This window comes from Auxenochlorella protothecoides (genome assembly GCF_000733215.1).
Source record: "Auxenochlorella protothecoides strain 0710 unplaced genomic scaffold scaffold108, whole genome shotgun sequence".
Classification (NCBI taxonomy): Eukaryota; Viridiplantae; Chlorophyta; class Trebouxiophyceae; order Chlorellales; family Chlorellaceae; genus Auxenochlorella; species Auxenochlorella protothecoides.
This window is the reverse complement of record NW_011934241.1, coordinates 320,245-342,286: the sequence shown is the minus strand read 5'-3', so window position 1 is coordinate 342,286 and position 22,042 is coordinate 320,245. Positions and strand designations below refer to the sequence as shown.

Here is a 22,042-nt window from a genome sequence, read left to right as displayed (position 1 = left end):
CAGCCTGACAGCCCGGTACTGCGTACTTCATCGGATTCTTCGTGCTCCATTCCCGTGACTTTCGGCATTCCGGTAACCAAGCCCATAGGGTCAGTGGACGAAGCACAGCTGTTGAATACACATGAGTTCAAGTAAGAGACACAAGGTCTTCCAGCAGCTGCTGCAGGTGATCTGGTGCAAAAGGGAGGTGCAGCAGATCGAACCCTTCCGTCGTTCTCCTGGACATCGGGGTTGCAAAGGGAGGAGGTCTGACACATGTCAGCAACTGCCATGTAGCTTGAGAAAGGAAGCACAACAAGGGGATGGAGGGGCTACTCCACTTATGAGTAGTCCATTCTGTCAGGCTTACTTCCCCAAGCACTCCATTGCTGAATCCCTGTGCTTCCAACACGATTCTGCCCGTCCCCATACCTGGCCTTCAAGAGATCATGGTCACGGAACTCGGTGAGGAAGGAGGACAGCAGTGTCTCATTCGACACCAGGAACTGCTCACGACATAGCTGGAACAGTCTGTCAAAGGCGATGCCTGCTTGTGGGAAGATGGGAAACAAGTATGACCTGAGGCGGCCTTCAGAGTATGCCACTGCAATACAAGTGGCTTGCCACCCTCGCTGCCACTGGTATAGGAGCATAACACTTTCTCAGCGGTCCAAATCCGCCCCCCACCCCCTTGTCCCCTGCAGCGCCTCGTCCCTCCACCGACCTTGCTCGCCGTCAGGACCCAACTGCTGCTCTGATAGCAGGCGGAACACCTCCCGGGCGTTGTGGGAGAGCGACGCCAGTACCACCAGCGCTCCCTTCTTGGCCTCTTCCTCTCTCCTGCCCACCAGCAGGGGGGCTATGGCCGCATGCACCACCTCTTGCAGGTAAGGGGCGTAGGTGGGCACGTGGTGCCACACCCAGGCAAACCGGTCCCGAGTCTGGCAAGTGAATGTGGGTAGAAAGCGTGATTGTGTGAGGTCCCTGGGTTCCTGGAGCTCGCGAGGGTCCTGAGCAGGCTCTGGAGATTGCTGTGCACAGGCCCAAGGCTATAGATGTCATTGACGATAATTCCACTTGGGTCCCTCCAGACCCCCACCTACCTGGAGATCCCAGAGGAGGGCAGCATTCACATGGTCGACACTGGCGGCCAGGTGGACGTTTGGCACGGCAGCGAGGAGTGCCAGCTGGCGCTGGGATGTAGGATCCCTCAACCCTGACAGCAGCGTGTGTATGAAGGGAAGGGGCAGGTTGGTAGCGTAGGACGGTGTGTCACAAAGGCTCGGCATCCAAGCCACTCCACGTCCCTGGTAGCTGCCCTGGCGCGACGCAAGACCCCTGGCAATAACCACCTGGCCCATCGATGTTGTTAATGATGACATACACCCGCTTTCCCCCGGGGGAGGTCAGTAGTTCCATCAGGTCAGCCGGCTTGTAGGCACGATACAGGGCAGGCTTGGACCCTTTTGCAGCCGCTGTGGCCCATGCGAGGATGTGCTGAGAGGTCAGGCCGGGCTGCAGGCCGTTTACATTGAAGCATGCGCCGTCCAGGGTCCACTTGGCTGCAAATTCGGCCAGTAAACCTGCTTTGGAGCCAAACCCATGAAACAAGAGGCTATGACCAGCCCTGTGTGTTGTCGGAGGTAGCTTTGGATGGGGTAATTGGTCTGGTGGATCGATGGGACCTGACAAACTGCGAGGGATGTAAGAGAAAGTGCAGCACCCTGTTCATACCTCCATTGTTGCCACATGGAGGGGAACACGGCCTTGTGACGCGCAAGCAGAGTCTCCTTTTCTTGAGCATGCAATACTGGGAGCTGCACGGTGCATTTGGGTTGATAAACTTATATCATTATTTCAACTCCAGTAATTGCCTGGTTCTCCCATGCGACCCACGGCCCAAAGTCCTCTATGACCTGTGCTAAGACGTCATGGAGTGTCTTGTCTCCTAGGCCCTCCAGATTAAGATTGGCAATGGTTTTGCTGCTCCCACTGGCTGCATTGGCCCCAAAGAATGTGGCGCGTTCGTTGCCTGTAGAGGAGCCCCGAATGACGAAGGGAAGGGGTTCCTGTTCAGAGGGCGAATGCACGATTGGGCTTGGATCTCGATTAGTTCCGCGAGCTTTACGTGCATACGGGAGCATACATCCCAGATACCGGACCTACGTCGTCATTACTGCTCGATGCCTCTGCTTCTTGAAGGGGAGCCTTCACGGCCTGCTTTGGCCGCTTCCGTGGTGGCATCGTCGAGGGACCCAACCAGACCAGCAGCTGTTTCTGTTTGCCTTATGGATTGCCGTATTAGTATGTTGACTTTTGCACTACCCTTGTACACGCAGCGAAGCATTATGCTCGCATGCCCTGCACCACAGTCTTTGCTTAAATTTTTGAAACCATTCTCGGACTCCCGCCAATCTGGTGGGCGCCTCGACGAATCCCGGCGCGGCCATCCTGGTCACAATACTCAACGCCCAAACCAGTCCATCAGAGCCCAATCAAGTTTCAACAATGAGCACTAATGCGAAAATATTATGATTAAACTCCGAGAGTACCCCGTTAGGTGGGACCCATCTCGCCCCTTCGAGAGGCCCTGCCGTGGCCATTAGGGGACGCGAACGCATTGCGAGGCAGATTCTTTTTACATAACATCATAGAATCACCAAGTTTGCGAGTGATCGGCCGATGGTGTGCACTCGGAACACGTTGATCGTGCCTTGTGTTCCACGTTCGAGGGGTTGGCGGCCATGAGGACTCCCCCCACCCCACCCTCAGCTCTTGTAAGGGCCCAGATGCCCCCTTCGACATACTGCCTGCCTTATGCTGGTCGATTTGTTAGGTCTCACGACTTACTCAGCAGGTACAAGGCCACCCTGGCCTTCATTTGCCTGCTGAAGCAGTCTGCCGCCTCTTGCTCCCCTCCCTCACAAGATGGAAACAGATTTCGACAGTTCTGTCTTTGATATGCCACTCGATGGGGACGGTCTGAGCCGATCAAGCGGGCAGCACAGGTAGCACAGCTTCCGTCGCGAGCTTGTAGGATGTGTGGTGCTCCCTCTGCATCACCTTCTGTATTACACGGGTGAGCCGTGCCAGAAAACTTTTGTGCTACTTCTCGACCTCTTATGTTTGTCTGGGAGGGGGGTCCCGGGTTGCCCGGGATGCTCAGCAATGGTGGTGTGCTGCGACTGTCCACAAGGTGTAGGGTGGTGGCACTGTCTGGTCCTTGGGTGTACAGCCTCCACAATGGTCAAACCTTCATTAGGGGAGGCATCTGGCAGGTCTGACACTGGCCCCGGCTCCCTTCCCTGACTCCTGAAAGTGCCCGTCGTGGATGCCGCAATGAGCCCTGTGTCGGTGTACAAGTAGTTGGGTCCATCAACAGCTTGGCATAGGTGAAAGCAATGGATTGCCGGTGTGACACCCAGATGAAGAGACATTCGACAGTCTAGAGAAACCAACGCACAAGCCATAGGACACTTCTGCTTGCTGCAGCCTCCTCCTCTTTCCGCACAGCTGGCCGCATGCGGTCATGGCATTCCTCAGTCCAGCTCAAATCACTGTCCAGGTAACAAATGAGATGGTGGCACGTTTTGGGCATGTAGTGTGCGATACCTTGATGCTATGCTTGCAGGGCGTGTCCATGCAAAAATCAGGACAGGACAGGACTGGTCACCCAACATACTGGGGTTCACCCTGTACGACTCAAATCCAGGGTTGGGTCTGGAACCTGATCCATCCAGGAGTGAGGGAGGGGGGGGCGGCGGAGGGTGACAAGGATGGACATATCCTTGTTGGGGATCAAAGCCGCCGATTTGCAGAGGGAACGTTTTGGTCGGCTACTCTCCAACTGGGTAGTGATGCTCAATTCTGAAGCAGGGAGTAGGTCGGGGCTCAAAGACGAAGATTAACTCTTTGTTGCCGAACCGATTGGACGGCGCGCGAGCCGGCTAATCATTCTCGTGTTCACCAAAGTCATTTCCACTTTCAATCTAGAAGACAGGGATCAAGACCGCGGTCAATCCCCCACTGACAAGGCCGGCATGGATTCTTGGTCTAACCAGGTAGCTGTTGAGAGGTCACTGGGGAGCACATACTGGCCAGCAGTGCTATCATTGTTGCTACATCCGAGTTCGACTCGACCTTCGTGCGTCTGACTTTCACGGTGCTTCTGAGTATCACGGTGCGCTTCCTTTAGCAGCGATAAGTGATCTGCTGGTAATGCAGGGATCGGGGACACTGGGCATCCCGGGTCTGACTTATCTTGCGTGGCCTACTCCTTTCAAAGGGCAACTTATCCTACATATTGTCCTGGGTAAGGTCCCTACAATGACACTCCATGGCATCTTGAATTAGATCCGCCAGGAGGGCATGACCTGGCTCTGACAGCGATGGGGAGTGTGCTGTGCATGATGGGCAATCTACCATTTAAAAGTCCATGCACAGCTTGTCTCGAGTGCCTGAGGGGCCCTTGCCCCCATCGAAACTCATTCCTCTGACCGATCTTCGACTCGTTCTTGTTGCTGGGGGCAGCCTGACTCTCGTACAAATCTCATGGTCAAGAGTGTTGGCGTGAGGTTCAGACAAGGTGTTGAGGTAGCGGTTCAGAGGATCGAACTGAGCCTTGGGAGTCGCGTTCCTGCTTGAATAACAATGCTCACTGATAAGGCCACCTCGCTACAAACATGAACTGGCAACACATGTGGAGTACTGCATGAACAGGTGGGCTAATATGTGTAGGCAAGGGCGTGGACAGCTCTACAAACATGAAGGAAGAGCAGGGTAAGATTCTTCACAGGAGTCCCATGTGAAGACATGACAGACGTTCATGATGCTCTAGGTAGGCCTGAGCTAGCCAGGGATTCCTTCCCGTGGTCTCATAGCCCTACCAATTCAAGGTGAGAGCATTTGAAGTGCCGCCAGCGAATTTGTACGCGACAACTTGGGCGTGGGACGCAAGAGCGGTCTCACTTGACTCCAGAGTGGTGGTCCAACTCATTGGTGTGCTGTATACTTCTCTGGAAGCCCGAATCAGGCCACCAGCTGCAGTGAAAAAAGCCCATCTAACACGGTCTGGTGTAACGTCTACAATGTTCACCGAAAATGAGAAGTCATTGACATTCTTGGTGACGCTCCCGCTGATGGACCCAAATGCTGGTGGTGGGGGATAGGGTTCCGGAGGTGAGGGTGAAGGATTGAGCAGAGTCAGCGGTAGAACTTCCTCGAGTTCATTGTTAGCACCATAGACCCTTGCAGAGCCAAAGGAGTAATTTCCTGCTATCTCTTATTCTCGGAATCTGTTGCGAAGAGTGGTGACAGCAGAGTGAGGTATGGCAGATGTACCATCAATTTCGGCTTAACCTGATGAGATATTGGTGCAAACAATGGCGGAGGGTATAGAAACCACTGTGGTGACTACAAAAGTGATGTCAACCAAACCTTTACTAGGAGCACTGAACTCGATTGTGGCAGACGCTTGTGGCGGTGGTGATGGTGGGGAGGGAATCGGTGGAGGCGATGGAGGTGGTGAAGGTGGTGAAGAAGGGGGGCTAGGAGGAGGAGGGGCTGGGGGGAAGGTGGTGGAGGTGGTGAGGGCGGGGGGTTGGGAGGAGGAGGGCTCTGGATTGAGGGCGGTGGCGGCGACCTCTCGGCGGGCGGGGGTGGGGAATTCTTGGCGGGTGGCGGAGGTGACTTCCTGGCGGGTGTCGGTGGTGACTTCTTGGAAGGCGGGGGTGGGGATTTCTTGACCGGCGGGGGTGGAGACTTCTTGGTAGGTGGGGGTGGAGACTTCTTGGCGGAGGGTGGAGGAGATTGCTTGGCAGTCGGCGGAGGTGACTTCCTGGCGGGTGTCGGTGGTGACTTCTTGGAAGGCGGGGGTGGAGATTTCTTGACCGGTGGGGGTGGAAACTTCTTGGCGGGCGGCGGCGGAGACTTCTTGAGCGGGGGCGGCGGAGACTTCTTTGCAGGCGGGGGCGGGAAGGCAAGGACTAATGCATGCTTCCCGAACTCGAGCAGGCTGCAGTCGTTGATGATCTTGCGATCCCCTGTTTTATTGAAGCAGCGGTTGCCCTTACCCTTGTTGCCATCTCCCCAGTTGGCAGTGCCCACGTTGGAGTTACCTGCAGAGGTAGCACCATATCACTGTTTACTCTGTTTCACCCAGGGTTGCAGCAGCAGTGCACATTCTGTATGCCGTTAATAACCCCTGCTTTGCTCACCAATATTGTCATCCCCAACGTTGTTGGTGCCAAAGTTGTTCTTGCCCTTGTTGTCGGAACCGATGTTGCCGTTGCTGTCTGCCGTACAAGCCTTGTGGCCGGCCTTGAGGCACTCCACGGCTACCAGGATCTCCGTAAAGCGTGGTGTCATGATCTCCAGGGTGCTCATGCGGATGGCTGACATGGACAGTCCCATGATGTTAAGGGTCGAGGTGCGAATGGACCCGGACTTGCTGAAGCCCTTATACCTTTCGTTTGTGAGAGATGGACGTGTTTCGATGGAGGTGGGCACGTGTGAGATGCTGCAGCTGCTTGATGGTTGTTTCACGTAGGCAAACCAGTGATGTACAAGCACATGCTCTGGTACAAACATCCAACCATGCGTTACTTACTTGCAGATGGCATCAGCACTGTCGACTGTTGTCAGATACACATGGGCTCCCAGACTGCAAGGGAATCGAAAGTATGCGCGAATTGTTGGCGTAGGGTCGGGAAGAGACATGCGCTAGTGGTCCATCTCCGGTGCAATCTATACGTGCGTGACTGAAGAAGCAGGTCTGTCAGCCCTAGAGAGAGCTGCATAGGGACCCCGGGCTCGACCGGAGCGATGTGCGCGAGGGCTTTGTGTGAACAGTGACGGCAAGGGTGAAGCACCTTGAAACCCCGCTCTCTTCTTCCCCCAACGAACAAAGCCCAAGCCTCACATTGCACTGGGAAGCGAGACGAAAGTGGAGCTGCATGTGGCCTGCGGTGTGCCCGAAAGCGGGGAGAGTGAGCGAAAATGGGGCACTCGCGAAGGGCAGCTGACGTGGGATCGACATCGACCAGGGAGCAATCCAACCCACCGCGAAGGCACATCTGGTCAGCAGCAGGACGAGGCCAGTCAGGAAGGTAGGGTTCCTGACGGACGGTGGCATCCTGCACCTCGCGGTGCTCGTCCTGTTCCGAATGCTGAACGTGTTTGCGGTCAGGATGAGATGCGTTGCCCTGCGTCGGTACGCCTTTTCTTCGCTCGACCTCGGTCGAATATCACGCTGCAAGTGTTGCAATTAATCTACTGGGCCCCTGCGCTTGCAGCGTTTATGGGTGCAGGGAAATATGAGCAAAGCTCTTGATGCTCCTCGCGGAAATCCGGAAAGACCCTGCCGTGTCCCATGGTATAACGATGCAGAATGAAAGCGGCGTTGGATCCATTCAGTTGACTCGCAAGGGAGTGATAACCGATTTTCAGCAATCTAACTCTTTGTCCCAGGCCTCATATACCATTGGTTCCAGGACAAGTCACCCGATGGCGATGGCAGCTTTGGAACTCCTCAGCGCCGCCTCAGGAATGGCATCTCCGCATCCGGACTACCCTCCGGCAGCCTCATGTGTCAAATCTTGCGGAGCATGATCGTACATAACAAACTCCGATGAACGTCTCAAATCAACTGTTTGCCTGCCAATGTTTGTCGAATTGATTTAAAGTTGTTGAAGTATCTTCCGAGCAGAAGCGTCTCCACGGACATCCTCGTTCTCGAGCGACTGGTGAAACCAGTCGCTAGTGTGAAAAGGGCGTTGGGCTTGCTTCACCTGACGGATGGACCAGGCAGCGAGTGATCCACTGAAATAATACTTGTCTATCAAAGATAAACCATTGAGGGTGTCCCGACATGTTGCCAGATATACACGCATTGCTCGCCTGGGGCATGCTCATTCAAGAGCAGCTTGGCCATGAGACCCGCCATCAAGCCGCACTGCTGGTTGGGGTTTTCTATGTAAGATGTTGCTCTCTGCAGGATACGACACGACATTCCACGAGGATGCCGGAGGGTCTTCCAGATGCAGCGGCGCTAATCCTGAAGCGGCGGTGAGATTTTAAAAGCTTTCATTCTCATCAATATTCTATTGGGTATCCAACGGACGACGAGGCCTGTGATGTGCTGGTGTAGGATCCATTGTTGGATTGCTGTACCTTGCGAGGTGGTTTCGTAGATCGGACTCCTCGTTCACCGGGCTCCGTTTCGTCGTTGGCACCGGAAGGCTCCCTCCGGATTTCCGCGACAAGCATCTTCTGCGTCGAACGCGATACCTTGCGACCATAGCTAAAGCAAATTCACAGAAGAATCATCCCAAGCCTTGCAGGGGAGTATTCAACCACTGAACAGCGTGGTAAAGGAGTGCTGACAGAAAGGCAGTGCACCCCAAACGTACCGCAAACACGTTCAGTAGGCGGAACAGTGACAGCACCGCAAGGCACAGAATGTCACCGGCCGTCAGGAACTGTATCTTCATGACTGGTCTCGTGCTATTATTGACCAGATGTGCCTCCGCGGTGAGTTGGAGAGCTCGCTGGTCGATCCCACGTCAGCCATTCTGCGCTCGCCCCTCCTTCACCCACTTCCTCAGCATTCCCGGCCACCGCAGGCCACATGCAGCTCCACTTTCATCGCCCTCCCCAGTGCAATGTGAGACGTGTGTTTTGTTCATTTGGGGCCTGTTGGGTCGGAGAGGGGAGCGGGTTTTCGTGCGGCACCGGTGACGTCCTTCTCCGCCTGATGACCCCGCGCACATGGCTCCGGAAGGGCCCCAGTATCCGTGTTCCCACCCAACTCTTAGCGGTTCGGCATGCCTGCTTTTCTGTTCACGCACATAAACCTTGTACTCGAGTCGAATCTTGGTTAGGTTCTTCTTCCCGATAACATGTCATCATTACTCATGTGTTTGATGTCTTGTAGTCTGGGAGCCCATGCTTATCTAACGACGATCGACAGTGCAGATGTCATTTGCAAGTAAGTACCGCAGAAGGGGGGGGGGGCGCATCAGAGTATGCGCTGGCACATCACGGAGCAGACCCAGTCAATCTCACCATCAGGAGGGCATGGAATATTACAAGTACCATGACAAGCACACCCTGATCTATGCACGCCCACCTCTCACATGTTGCAGGCATAAGGGCTTCAACAAGGCGGGATCTGTCCGCAAATCCACTCTCGACATCATGGGTCTCTCAGTGAGTGCCATCCGCATGAGCACGTTGGAGATCGTGACACCACGCTCTACGGAGATCCTGGTGGCCGTGGAGTGCCTCAAGGCGGGCCAGAAGGCGTGCACGGCAGACAGCAGTGGCAACATCGGCTCCGGCAGTAAGGGCAAGAACAACTTTGGCACTAGGAACGTCGGGGATGACAACATTGGTGAGCAAAGCAGGGGTTATTAACGGCATACAGAATGTGCACTGCTGCTGCAACCCTGGGTGAAACAGAGTAAACAGTGATATGGTGCTACCTCTGCAGGTAACTCTAACGTGGGCACTGCCAACTGGGGAGATGCCAACAAGGGCAAGGGCAACCGCTGCTTCAACAGCGTCGGGGATCGCAAAGTCGTCAACGATTGCAACTTGCTTCAGCTTCGCAAGAATGCAAGGACTCTCGCGTTTCCACCGCCGCCCGCCAAGAAATCCCCTCCCCCTCCCGCCAAGAAGTCACCGCCACCGCCATCAAGCCCCAGCCCCTCTCCTCCTCCCAGTCCTCCTCCTCCACCTAGCCATTCTCCTCCACCCAGTCCCCCTCCTCCACCCAGTCCCCCTCCTCCGCCTAGCCCCCCTCCTTCACCCAGTCCCCCTCCATCACCACCACCACCACCACCACCGTCTCCACCACCTCCAATGCCACCTGCATCTGCCACAATCGACTTCAGTGCTCCCAAGGATGGATTTAATAATATCACTTGTGTTGTCACAACAGGACGATATGTACCATTTTACATTCAATGCTCCCTGTTCTCATCGAACCTGACCGGTCTGGGCAGAGTGTACGAGAATCAACCATCTGACACAACAACCACCATTTCCTTTAAAGGCCGAGATTCGAAGCTATCAGCAGCCTACTCCTTTGGCTCCGCAATGATCTTCGTAGGTGGCCTCTATATTCATGAGGCGACACCGCTGGCTCTGCTCAATCCTTCACCACCCCCTCTGGGACCCTCTCCACCCCCCCCAATCTTTGGGAACATCGACGGGAGCGTCACGAAGAACGGCAATGACTTCTCATTTTCGCTGAAATTCGTAGACAACCCACCAGAAGGTGTGAATTACGCTTTCTTCTCAGCAGCTGGTGGCCTGGTATTAGCCTCCACCCAAGCTTACCAGAGCCATCTCATGACCTGGACAAAAACGCTGACCTCAGCGACGACAGCTCTCGCATCCTACGCTCAAGCAGTGGCGTACAGGTCCGATGTTGGCACTTCAAGTACTCTCACCCTAAGATGGGAGAGCTGACTGACTAATAATATCACACTTTGGCTGGCGCATGCCCCGCCGTCTTGAACAGCCTGAACGTCTGCCATTCAATGAGAGCGACTCTTTCGGTCTCCTTTTGCCTATGCTCTGGATCTCTGTTCCAGAGTCTTTGACGCCCAAGCGTAGGCGAAATAACCCACATGTGGCTGCATGCCTCCATGATTATTCCCCATCGATGCTTTCAAAACTTGCCTGCACTGTGAGTGTATGGCGGCCTTCCAGAAAGAGCGTGACTCTTGAGTCCCCCCCAGAGAAGACCCCTGTCGGTGCCGGCAATTGGTCGGCTCAATCTGCGGGGAAGGCATCAGAGGTCACCCTTCTGGCCCCTAAGTAGGGCCTCTCTGTTGCCTGCGACGGGTTCTCAGGGTGGAGGCGGCGGACGAGGACAACTCATCAAAGTCGACTCCTGCTCTTGCTGCCACGTCACCCTGCAACCCCAGAAGCACAGGCACAGGAGAAGTGGAGGAGAACTGGAGCTGCAGAGTCACTGGGGCACCAAACGGTTGCAAATCCTGCGTGTCGTGTCTCTCTCGTGATGCGAGATGTGAAAGTAGCTTTGACCGGGCTGCTGTCGTTCCGCCTGTTTGTGGCTGGGGAGCTCTGCCCTTCTGCATTTGGGGGCCCTCCTCCTGCGTCGATGCCTGCCCCCCTCTCCGCACCCCTTTCGTGGCCCTTTGTGGGCGGCTTTGCGCCAAGCCACGATCCTCATTCGGCGGGGAACGTGTGTGCGGCAGATTCCTGATTGCCTAGTGGCATGAACTGCAGGGGCAACATGGTGGGCTGGGAGGCTGTCGGGGTGATATTTGACGGTGTGATGTTTTGCTCTCCACCCACATGCCCACCACTGCTTGGAACTTCAACTCATGCCAGGGAGGGACATAGCTTCCAACACTGAAACAACTTGACCTCTCAATGTGCAAGTTGTTGGATGGTGGCATCCTCGTCAGTGGACATGAGTGATTCGTAGGCCTTGGAGATGTTCTGGAACATCTTCTCTGCCTCTTCTCGCCGGTCTGCAAAGGGTGGAAGATTGTTGATGATGAAGGTTGAGTGATGTGAATGACAGGTGTGAGGATATCATTGGCAGCCCCAATTCGTGGTTCCTCCCATGCCCACACATTTGCGCTGCCCAGGACTCACCCATGTTCTTGTCGGGATGCCACTGCAGGGCCAGCTTGCGATAGGCGGCTTTGCAGTCAGCTTTGGATGCTCCCAGTGGGAGGCCCAGCGTCTCATAGTCAAGGGCGTGCCTCATGTGGTACAGTTGCCGCTGCAGCCTCTTTGCCTGTTGGAGCAGATATCGAGCGGACAGCATGTTGAAGGGGAAGTGGAGATACTCAGAGGGATATGGGATGTACAAGAGGCCACAGATGGCATGGGGCCCTGCGCCCAAATGAATCAATTCAGTGGGCCGAAGAGTCCGAATTCACGGGCTCAGCAAGGATCGCTGCATACGGAAGGGAACTCAAGAACACAACTCACGTCCTTCTTCTTATCGTATTCCTTTTGGCGCTGCTTGACTTTCTGTTCCCGGTTGTCGATGGCCTCCATGATCAGCACTCTCGCAGCCTCCACCGCGGTGGAATCACCAAATAAGAGGAGCTTGGTCATCTTGGGCTGCGAATCAGGTCAAAGGCAGTGCTTCAGCAGGCAGCGATGCCAATGATCAGCACCATCCCAGTGAGATGTTGTTGCCTGTATCCAACATCAGTCTGAGACTCTATATCCAACCAGCAATGCCGACATAGACCGTCTGCTCCACCTATCCCCACTCACAGGTGCATTGGGGTCATTGGTCTTGATGGGGAGATTGTACAGAGGTCCCATGCCGAAGCCAACTTCCAGTTCCTGCTCTTCCTTTGCGTGTTGGATGCGGCACTTGCTCTTTCGCTGGATGAATTTGATCTTCTCTCCTGCCGGGCCGACCACCAGCTTCACTTTGTTGGAGGGTATCTGTAGGAGTCGAATGGATTAAGCCAAAAACACAACTTGTCCATTTGGAGGATGATAGAAACAAGTTAGGCTGTCCCAACAATCAGCTCAAGTTGTGAAGCGAGTGATGGGTGTCGCCAGGGACACTCTCGCATGCTGCACACTTGTTACGAAGCACATTGCATGCAACACACCCTCGCACTGAATTCCTGACCATAGCCGACCACTCGCCTCGATGATCTCATCAGGAGTCTCCTCCTGATCGTCCTGGATCAACTCTTCCAGTGCCTTTGGCAGCTTGCCCTTCGCCAAGAGTTCTTTCAGCTTGGCACGCTCATCTTCGGCACGCTTCTTCTCCTCAGCTTCACGTGCAGCGACCTCTGGGAGTACCTGCGCGTACGGTTTGCGCTGGTCGTGTTGCAACCCAACAGATGATATGACCAGAGGATCTGTTGGCAAGTAGCCACCAGACTTATGGAAAAAAACCAATGTATTGCTACCCGTACCTCTGCTGCCATGAAGGCATCCAGAGGGTCCACCTCGTCCTCGTCTCTCTGACCGCCTCCTTGGGCAGGCAATGGCAGGGCAGTGGGAGGAGAAATGGGGTGGGCCTGGTGCACCGCCATGGTCACTGGAGGGGCCGGATGCTGAGCACTGGATACACCTCCCGCCTGCTGCAGCTTCCACGCCTGGAGCTTGGCCAGGCGAGCCGCTTTCTTCTCTGCATCACTGCTCGCCGCAGTGCCACCTGTGCTCTGGTGCTGGTGCTGGGCTGGTGTAGATCCAGCATACTTACGCTTATCCGCCTCTTCGTCACAGTCTTTTTCCCTGCTTGAGCGGTGCCTGTAGCGATCCGCAGACCGACTCCGAGACCTATGGGTCCTGCGAGGAGACCTGCTCCGGCTTCTGGAGCGTCCCATCCGGTTGCCTTCCTGCGACCTGCTCTGAAGCAATCTGATTCAGGCCATATTTGATCTCACAAGAGGACACCACCAGAGCACAGCACAGGGAGAGGAATGCAGATCACTCATGTACATGTTCACCCTTGAACAGGAACGCCCGGAAGTGTGCGAGAGCGCGCGCGCGCACAGCCTACGAGACGAAGTGAATCGACGAGACTCAGCGAGACTCGCCTCGAGGGATAAAAGGGTACTACATTAAGAACATTGCGCAATGCATGAGGTTAATTGATAGGCATGGCCCGCATGGTAGCTGCGGAGTCTTGAGACTGACCAGGCGTGGTCGCCATGCGGAGACTGACGAGCAAGCGGCAGAGGAAGCAGAAGAATAAGATATCCCTGTCCAGCAAGCAGTTCAAGGCCCCTATCGGACTGACAGATGGAGACGATGCTGAGTGAGCCTGTGGGGCGGGGGAGCATGCAGGCCCCGGGCTGACATCCGGCTAGCCACACCCCAAGCCCCCCGTCTGCCCCACCCTCCTGTCGCAGGCAAGAGCTCCCCTTTGACAGCAATGCCCTCATCCTCCCTGCGATGGGTGGCACCTGCGGTCAGAAGGAGGAGGAGCCTGCCGAGCCAGTCGCCAAGCCGCTGAGCAAGTCGCAGAAGCGCAAGGCCCGGCGCGTGCAGGAGGAGAAGGAGCGCCGCAGCGCGCGTGACAACGTGCTGCAATCCCTCTCCCAGACCGCCCTGGACCCGGAGACGCTGCAGGCCCTGCGCCCCCTCGCTGCACGCGGCCAGAAGGAGACCAGGAAGGAGGTGTCGGCGCGCAGGCAGGCCCTGCGCGCCGCAGGTCACCACGTGGAGGACGACGACGTCCCCACCCCGCGGCACAACCCCAACTCGGAATCGGACGTCGGTAGCAGCGACGACAGCAGCAGCGAGGAGGAGGCGACACCCCGGCCCTCCAGCGCCCCCGCGCGCACGCAGTTTGCGCCGCGCCGGTGGGACGAGCCCCAGTCTCCTCAGGAAGAGGCGCAGCCGGCCCTCAAGAAGGCCCGCACAGGTGGTGAGGAGTCCGGGAGTGACACCGCTCCCCACCCGCCCCTGGCCCAGGCGCTGGCGCAGGCCAGGCAGCAGCTGGGCCTGGGCGACGGGCTGGGCGGTGCTGACGAGGACGAGGGGCCCGCGCGCCTGGCGCCCAGCGTGCCCCGCGAGAACCTTCCCCACCCCCGCTCAGTCTCGGTGGAGCGCAGGCCCGAGATCCAGGCTGCCAGGTGTGGGTGCTGTGGGGAGGAAGGGTTTTGCTGTGTGATTCAGTTTGCGGCAGAATGCGGGGAGTCCTTAGACGTCTGGTTGGGCATGGCGCTCGCAGAACCACACCTCCCTCCCTCTTTCAACCCAGAGAGGGCCTGCCCATCCTGGGCATGGAGCAGGAGATCATGGAGCTGCTGGCCGAGCACGACGTGGTCGTGCTCTCCGGGGAGACGGGGTGTGGCAAGACCACCCAGGTGGGCGAGGACGGTGGCAGGATCATGATGGGGGTTGTTGTGCGCCGAGGTGGCCATCACCTTCCACGCTGTCCTGCTGCAGGGAACGTTTTCCAATGCAATGTATGGGTCCCGAAGCAGTGCATATGTCCTGTCGCGTTCATCCTCTATTGCATCAAGGCCCATTACCGCATGCCTCTCACCCATCCCCCTTGGCAACAGGTGCCCCAGTTTCTGCTCGAGGCCGGCTTCGGCTGCCCCCGCTTCCCGGAACGGGCTGGCGCGGTCGGGATCACCCAGCCCCGGCGTATTGGCGCCATCTCCACAGCAGAGCGCGTCGCGGACGAGCTGGGCAGCCGACTGGGGGACGTGGTTGGGTACCAGGTGAGTGGAGGGCGGTGGGGTTTGCTGCTGGTGCAAGGGGCCTCATGACGACGCTGGGAGGGCAGGGAGGGGGGCCAGGGTGCCTGGCGGTCAAGGGACACAACTTCCATCCCCGGCACGTGTGTGCAGGTGCGCTACGACAGGAGCGTGGGCGACGCGACGGCGCTCAAGTTTATGACAGACGGCATCCTGCTCAGGTGCAGGACAGGCTCAGGGCACATTGTAACTGGAAACGGAGGCCTGGACAGGCAGGCGTCGTCTTGCTTGCAGCTGCACGCGCAGACTGCCGCGGTTGCACAGCCCCGGTCGATTTCATGCCCCACCTCTGTCCCGTGCTTGCAGGGAGCTGCAGCACGACTTCCTGCTGCCCCACTACAGCGCCATCTTGGTGGATGAGGCGCACGAGAGGTCCCTCAACACAGACATCCTGCTGGGTAAGATCGGTCGGGAAGGGGCGCTGTCGTGCTGTTGGTGTCGGAATCGAGGGCTGCGAGGCGGGGCCTGGGGGGACTTATGTTTGAGCGCCAGCTACCCACACCGAGCTTTCACGACAGCCAGGCATGTCGCTCATGGGCACCAGCCTCATGTCCATTCGAAGGGTCATATGCTGTGGTACCAAATATCCTGGAGCACACCCTGGAGCTTCACACTCTACAAAACATTTCCCCGTCCCTGTTCCTAAATACCCCCTCAGGACTCCTGTCCCGGGTTGTTTCCCTGCGACGGCAGATGCACTCGCAGCAGCAGCAAGGCCCTGGTGGGGTTCCGGTTTGGCCTCTGAAGCTGGTGATCATGAGCGCCACCCTGAGGTGAGGGGGGGGGGGGGCATGTAGGTGTCATGGATGCAGGGCAGTCCAGGAGCCTGCTGTTTGGTGATTGGGTGTCAGAGTGCCGGCGTCCAGAAGTGTATGATGCTCTGACACAGGGCAGAAGGTTGCATGAGCCTCAACCTTCCCGTGGATGCCCTGCAGGGTGGAGGACTTTGTCGGAAACCAGCGCCTGTTCCCGCGCCCGCCGCCCCTGATCACCGTGCCGGCGAGGCAGTACCCTGTGACGGTGCACTTCAGCCGTCGAACGGAGATGAACGACTACGTGGGTGCAGCGCATCGCAAGGTGAGTGGGGCTGTGGCAGCATGGGTTGCAGCATGCACGGTGTGTTCGGGAGGCTCGGTCCTGAGGATGGTTAGCAGATGAGCTTGCTACATTACACCAGGTATTGATGCCCAGGAGGTTCAAGGCTCCCACTGGGTGTGGGATTCTGCTTGTCTCGCCACCCTGGGCTCAGCACTCGACACCTCCCCTCCTTCCCATCTCTGTACCCCAATGCAATGCAACGCAGGTGGCACAAATACACAGGCAGCTGCCCCCCGGTGGCATCCTGGTTTTCCTTACCGGGCAGGCCGAGGTCAAGCAGCTGTGCAAGCAGCTCGAGACCACCTTCAAGGCCCAAAGACGAAACCAGCCGGCGTTGCCAGCCTCTGCGCCGCCGGAGGAGGCCGGCGACATCGTGTCTGGAGGCGACGCGGCAGAGGAAGGGTTTGGCGCGGATGCCATCGACTTCCTGGATGCCGAGGCAGAGGACCTGGACGACTTTGACGATGGAGAAGGTGAGCTGGACTACTTCCATGGAGGGGCATTGGGATGCACCAGGTACGGGGTAGGCTTGGCACTCCACATTGCTATGGCACTCTTTCAGGGCGTTTGAGCATTGCCTACTGTGCTCTGATCCCACGAATCTGCCTCCCTGGTCTTGCCAAAGACGCATCTCCGGCACTGACTGATGCTTGCAGCCTCGGCAAAATCCTCATTCCCATCTCCCCTGCCTCTCATAGATGAAGAGGAGGAGGAGGAAGTCGATGTCATGGGTGGAGCGGGCTTCACGCCAGAGCAGCTAGCCCTGGCTGAAGCCGAGTTCGAAAAGAGACTGGTGAGCGAGGATGGGGGCGGTCTGCGCTCCCTGCCATCCTGATGTGGGAGGAGACGCCAGCGTGCATGCCTCGACCTGGGCTCTGCATATCGTGCAGGGTCCACCGTCTGACCACAGGCAGGCGGAACCCCTCGTCAGCACAACCATCCCACCCCTCTTCGCCTGCTCCCGTCGCAGGGCCTGACTGCTCCCGCCCCCGCCGCTCCATCACGGGCTGCCCAGGGGCCCGGCCCCGTTCACGTCGTCCCGCTGTTCGCCATGCTGCCTGCTGCGGGGCAGGCCGAGGTCTTCAGGCCTGCGCCGCCCGGCCACCGCCTGGTCATCGTCGCCACCAACGTGGCAGAGACCTCCCTCACCATCCCCGGTGAGGCGTCGATGGGGTCGTGCAGGATCATGTGGGGGCTCCTTTGCAAGGCTTTCGGTCAGGGAATGGGCAGAATGCATGGCGTGGAGTCCAGGCTTCCTCGCCGCCTGGGGTCCTCCAGCAGCCGCCCGCCTGGGCTTCTGCGCACATCTTCCCCCCCCCCAACACACCCTACCTCACCCCCCCTGTCGCACCCCCAATCCCTATCTCCCCCCCGGTCTCCAGGCATCCGGTACGTGGTGGATGCGGGGCGCGCCAAGCAGCGCGTGCTGGAAAGCACGGCCAGCGGCATGGCCCGGTACGAGGTGGGCTGGGTGAGCCAGGCCTCAGCCGCGCAGCGCGCTGGGCGCGCTGGGCGCACGGGCCCTGGCCACGCCTACCGACTGTTCTCCTCCGCGGTCTTCAACGACGCCTTCCCCGCGCACGCGGCGCCCGAGATCCTGGGCTCGCCCCAGGAGTCGGTGGTGCTGTCCCTCAAGTCCATGGGCGTGGCGCGCGTGCACAACTTCCCCTTCCCCACGCCGCCCGAGCCCAGCGCACTGCGCGCCGCAGTGGCGGTGCTGACCACGCTGGGCGCGCTGCGCGCCGGCGACGAGGAACTGACCCCGCTGGGCCGCGCCATGGCCGCGCTGCCGGTGAACCCGCGCCACGCGCGCATGCTGCTCCACGCCGCGAGCGAGGGCGGCCGCGCGGCGGGGCTGCTGGACGCAGGCGTCGCGCTGGCCGCGGCGCTGTCGGTGGAGTCGCCCTTCCTCCAGCTGGCGGCGCCTGGGGGGGGCGACGACGCCACCGCGGCGGCCGCTGCCGCCGCCGCCGCGGAGACGCGCCGCAAGGCACAGGCCGCGCTGCGCGACCAGGACAGCGACGGGCTGAGCGCGCTGCGCGCGCTGTGCGCCTACCTGGCGCACGGCCGCGACGCGGGCTGGGCTGCCGGCGCCGGGCTGCACGCGCGGCACCTGGAGGAGGCCGTGGCCCTCCGCGCCCAGCTGGCCCGTGTGCTCACCGCCTGCCCCGTGGATGGACTCGGGGGGGACCACGCGGTCAGCCTGGCTGCCCTGGACGGCGTGAAGCCGCTGCCGGCGCCGGGGCCGGCGGTGGCCGACGCCCTGCGCCGGGCCATGCTGGCGGGCTGGCCGGACCGCGTGGCCAGGCGCCAGCGCTCCGCAGAGTACCTGGCAGGGCAGAGGGAGCAGGTATGGATCTTGGGTCGGGGGGGGACACCGGATCGAGTGGGTGTGAAGGGGAGAAAGTGACACTTCTCCCACACTTGGTTGTGTGGGACGAGACCCCCTGGCAAGCAGGCAAGCGCGATCGTCAGCCGCTTCACGCGTCCATCCTCTCCTCATTCACCAAGCCAACCACCCGGTTCACCCCACAGGGCTACAGCTCCCGCGCGGTGCGGTACCAGGCCGCGGAGCTCGAGGAGCCGGTGTTCCTGCACCCCCTCTCCGGCCTGCACCGCGCGCCCCCCGCATTCCTGCTCTACACAGACCTGGTGCGCACCGCTAAGCGACCCTACGTCTCCGGGGTCACAGCCCTGGACCCGGCCTGGCTCCCCGCCACCGCCGCCGCGCTGTGCAGCCTGAGCGCACCCCTCCCCGCCCCGGCACCCTTCTACAGCCCCGCCCGCGATGCGGTGCTGGCCTGGCACGAGGTGACCTTCGGCCGGCACGGCTGGGCCATGCCGCGCACCGCCGCGCCCCACCCCGACCCAGCCGAGCGCTGCGCGCGCTTCGCCGCGGCGCTGCTGGAGGGCAGGGTGCTGCCGGCGCTGGAGCCGCTGGCGGGGGGTCTGGCCGCCCCGCCCGCCGCCCTGGCGCGGCCAGGGGCCAGGGGTGGGGCCAGGGTCTCGAACCTCCTGCTGGCCCTGGAGCGGGCGGGGGTGGACTCGCGGCGGAGCCTGCTGGCGGCCCTCCTGGACGAGCCAGGGTTCCTCCTCCGAGAGCTACGAGCCTGGTACCCCGCGCCGGCCCTGCCCATACTGCAGCAGGCCTGGGCTGCACTTCTGGAAGAGGCGTGCCGAGAAGGAGTGCCCGCTTGAGCCTGTGACGAACCATGCTGTGGCTCTTGATGCGTTGAGTGTGGTGTGCATCGTGTACAGGAGGAGTCGTGAGCGTACTACACATGGGTGCCAAGTCATGGGTGATATGATGGAGGACAGAACACAAGCGTGTGACACATGGGTCGAGTCATGTAGGGGGAAGGTTGCTAGCCAAGGCCATGTATTTGCCTGACCCTGGCGATGACAGCGGAGACCTGGTCAGCCAGCTCAGAAGGCTCATCAATAACTCCTTCATCCTTGACGCTGAGCAGTGGAGATTCCGGGACCGCATTCCTCCTCAGGAGCGCAGAGCAGACCGCAGTGACAGACGCAGCCAGGGCCTCGGTGTTGTAGCCGCCCTCCAGACAAAATAGGATCCTTCCCTCTGCGCATGGGTGCGGCGTGCTTGAATCCACTGCGCATCACCCACATCGCTAAACCCTGGCCAGGAACCAACCGCAGACATATGCAGGGTGGCACTCACCACACAGACGGGTCGCCAGGGCGCAGAGGCGGGAGGCCAGCTCGCCGTAGGTCTCAGTCCGGTAGCACAGGAGCTGGAAAGGGTCGTCCTCGTGCGCATCAAAGCCGGCCGACACCAGTATGAGGTCGGGACGGAAGCGCTCAGCGGCGGGTGCGACGATGTCATCCCACACCTTGAGTACGCTGGCATGGCCGGCACCCCCTGGGGGAAGGCACAGGGAAGGGGTAAAGTGTCTGTGGCTGGACATCAGCGGTGTAGGGAACGAACAATGCCACATCCAAAGGGTGCAAGCAATGCCTGTACGCAGACTGCGCACCGTGTGCACTGCACTGCACGCACCACAGAAGACTGGGAGCATGCCTGCATCCCTGCCGAAGCATGGAGCATGCGTCAGGGCCCCTCTTTAACACCCTCAATCTGAGTTAGAGTACATCCTTTGCCGCATCCCAATCAGACACCACGCACGGGGCAGGGGCACGTTGATGGTGAAGCCCCCGCCCTCCCCACGCCCAGCATCGTCCACGCCCGACCCGTACTCCAGGTAGACCGCGCTTTCTTCGTGCACATCCAGCACCAGCACCGAGGGATCCGTGTCGAAGATCTCGCACGTCCCGTTGCCATGGTGCACGTCAAAATCCAGAATCATGACCTGTGAAGCAGGTGAACATGCCAGTGATGCCGCACAGAAGGCGGGGTTGGCTGACCTTTGGGGCCCCCCTGGACCTTCGCCTGCCAAAACGGAGACTGGCGCCAAAACGTTCCACCAGCACCACACCCATCATGCACACAGATTACAGCCACACACCTTGGGCAGGGAGAGGTGCTTCTGCACATAGCGGGCTGCCGCCGCCACGTTGTTGAATAGGCAATACCCCATGGGACCCGCTGTTGTGGCATGGTGTCCCGGGGGCCGCAGGAAGCAGACCCCGGGGCAGCTGCTCGACACGACTTGGCTCAGGGTGCTCAGCGTCAGACTCACGGCCTGCCCCCAGGGTGGTGATTGTGCATGTTGAGGAGTGTGAGGAGTACTGAAGGGAGTATTGCAACCAGCAGACCATCCGCACATGCCTGCAATGCCAGGGGCAGTGATGCAGAGGTGAGGAAGGTCTGGCCGTCGGGATCGTCAAAGTCTGCAATTGCCAGTGTGTCACCGACGTATGGTCCAGGCGCCGCCGCCCCTCTGGACAGGAGGGCGTCGCGGTATGCATGCACGCTGTCAATGACAGCATCTCTAATCTCTCCAGGAATCGTGCTGTGAACCTGGAGTGCAGCAGGGGGCTGGTGGTCTGTCAAGATGATGGGGGCAGTTCCTGAGAGCTCCCTGCTTCCCCCCCAATCCTCTCCCTGCATGCACCTGGTTAAGGTTGTCCAACAGACCCAACGACTGGAGAGCAGCCTGGATGGCTGCAATTCTCTCTGGTCTCTCTACGTGGCCTGGTTGCTTATGCTCTGGAGCTTCCGAAATGGCGAAATAGACCGGCAGCATTGGGCAGGTGCTAGGGTTCGCCCCCCCCCCCCCGCGTAAATTTCAGATGACCTCGATGCTACCTACGGAGCATGTCGACACCTCAATAGTGTTTTATTATGGCATGCAGGGAATGAGGTATATCTTTACTCCTTGCCAAGGGTGTTTCTGGTTCTCGGAACCTTGATGTCGGACTGTCCGCATCATGCATTTCAGGGCTGGGGGTCCCAACACTCAGCGATCCCTGCGAATGATCTATGGCAAACGCCACAGGCATACCAACTGGCCCAACCATCCCTCATCACCGCAAACTTATGATTGCAAAGATGCGAGTCCGTCCCCTTTGAAGCTCCTTGCTGATCTCCCGAGTCCGTCAAGCGTGCTGGGCTTGGCAGTACTTGAAACTCCCGCGGGCTTTGCCGAGGGAGCTGGCTCAAAAGGCACGGCCGTCCCAGCACATCATCATCATGCATCTCAGATCATGCGCATTGGCCATGACGGTCATTCTCCTGCTGGCAGCAGGGCATGCGGTGGACGCTGTTAAGGCTTCCGACTTCAAGGCAAGCCGATCTTGCAGGCTCGGTT

At 59.0% G+C, this 22,042-nt stretch overlaps 6 protein-coding genes across 6 annotated transcripts; 3 read left to right on the top strand and 3 right to left on the bottom strand.

Annotated features, from left to right (window-relative positions):
- Window positions 1-127: 127 nt before the first annotated feature.
- On the bottom strand, window positions 128-1,730 carry F751_0580 (Origin recognition complex subunit 2; the record flags this gene model as incomplete). Its single annotated transcript, XM_011400147.1, has 6 exons — window positions 128-218; window positions 412-526; window positions 704-920; window positions 1,083-1,195; window positions 1,332-1,606; window positions 1,714-1,730. The coding sequence occupies 6 exons, from the start codon at window positions 1,728-1,730 to the stop codon at window positions 128-130; spliced, it is 828 nt and encodes a 275-aa protein (XP_011398449.1).
- A 7,444-nt stretch (window positions 1,731-9,174) lies between these two features.
- F751_0579 (putative PPE family protein PPE42) lies at window positions 9,175-10,081 on the top strand (the record flags this gene model as incomplete). The annotated part of the gene is made up of 3 exons (XM_011400146.1): window positions 9,175-9,370; window positions 9,470-9,558; window positions 10,034-10,081. 3 exons carry the CDS (start codon window positions 9,175-9,177, stop codon window positions 10,079-10,081), a joined length of 333 nt encoding a protein of 110 aa, XP_011398448.1.
- Window positions 10,082-11,382: 1,301 nt separating this feature from the next.
- F751_0578 (DnaJ-like protein subfamily B member 8) lies at window positions 11,383-13,031 on the bottom strand (the record flags this gene model as incomplete). Its single annotated transcript, XM_011400145.1, has 6 exons — window positions 11,383-11,486; window positions 11,614-11,758; window positions 11,956-12,090; window positions 12,250-12,410; window positions 12,630-12,795; window positions 12,912-13,031. 6 exons carry the CDS (start codon window positions 13,029-13,031, stop codon window positions 11,383-11,385), a joined length of 831 nt encoding a protein of 276 aa, XP_011398447.1.
- A 621-nt stretch (window positions 13,032-13,652) lies between these two features.
- Window positions 13,653-19,508, top strand: F751_0577 (putative ATP-dependent RNA helicase; the record flags this gene model as incomplete). Its single annotated transcript, XM_011400144.1, has 15 exons — window positions 13,653-13,759; window positions 13,854-14,579; window positions 14,708-14,813; window positions 15,015-15,176; window positions 15,306-15,373; window positions 15,519-15,610; window positions 15,871-15,985; window positions 16,148-16,289; window positions 16,516-16,783; window positions 17,009-17,103; window positions 17,281-17,467; window positions 17,693-18,204; window positions 18,307-18,507; window positions 18,846-19,226; window positions 19,341-19,508. 15 exons carry the CDS (start codon window positions 13,653-13,655, stop codon window positions 19,506-19,508), a joined length of 3,330 nt encoding a protein of 1,109 aa, XP_011398446.1.
- Window positions 19,509-19,942: 434 nt separating this feature from the next.
- Window positions 19,943-20,869, bottom strand: F751_0576 (Histone deacetylase 14; the record flags this gene model as incomplete). The annotated part of the gene is made up of 3 exons (XM_011400143.1): window positions 19,943-20,193; window positions 20,458-20,641; window positions 20,798-20,869. The coding sequence occupies 3 exons, from the start codon at window positions 20,867-20,869 to the stop codon at window positions 19,943-19,945; spliced, it is 507 nt and encodes a 168-aa protein (XP_011398445.1).
- A 793-nt stretch (window positions 20,870-21,662) lies between these two features.
- F751_0575 (hypothetical protein) lies at window positions 21,663-22,001 on the top strand (the record flags this gene model as incomplete). Its single annotated transcript, XM_011400142.1, has 1 exon — window positions 21,663-22,001. One exon carries the CDS (start codon window positions 21,663-21,665, stop codon window positions 21,999-22,001), a length of 339 nt encoding a protein of 112 aa, XP_011398444.1.
- Window positions 22,002-22,042: the final 41 nt, after the last annotated feature.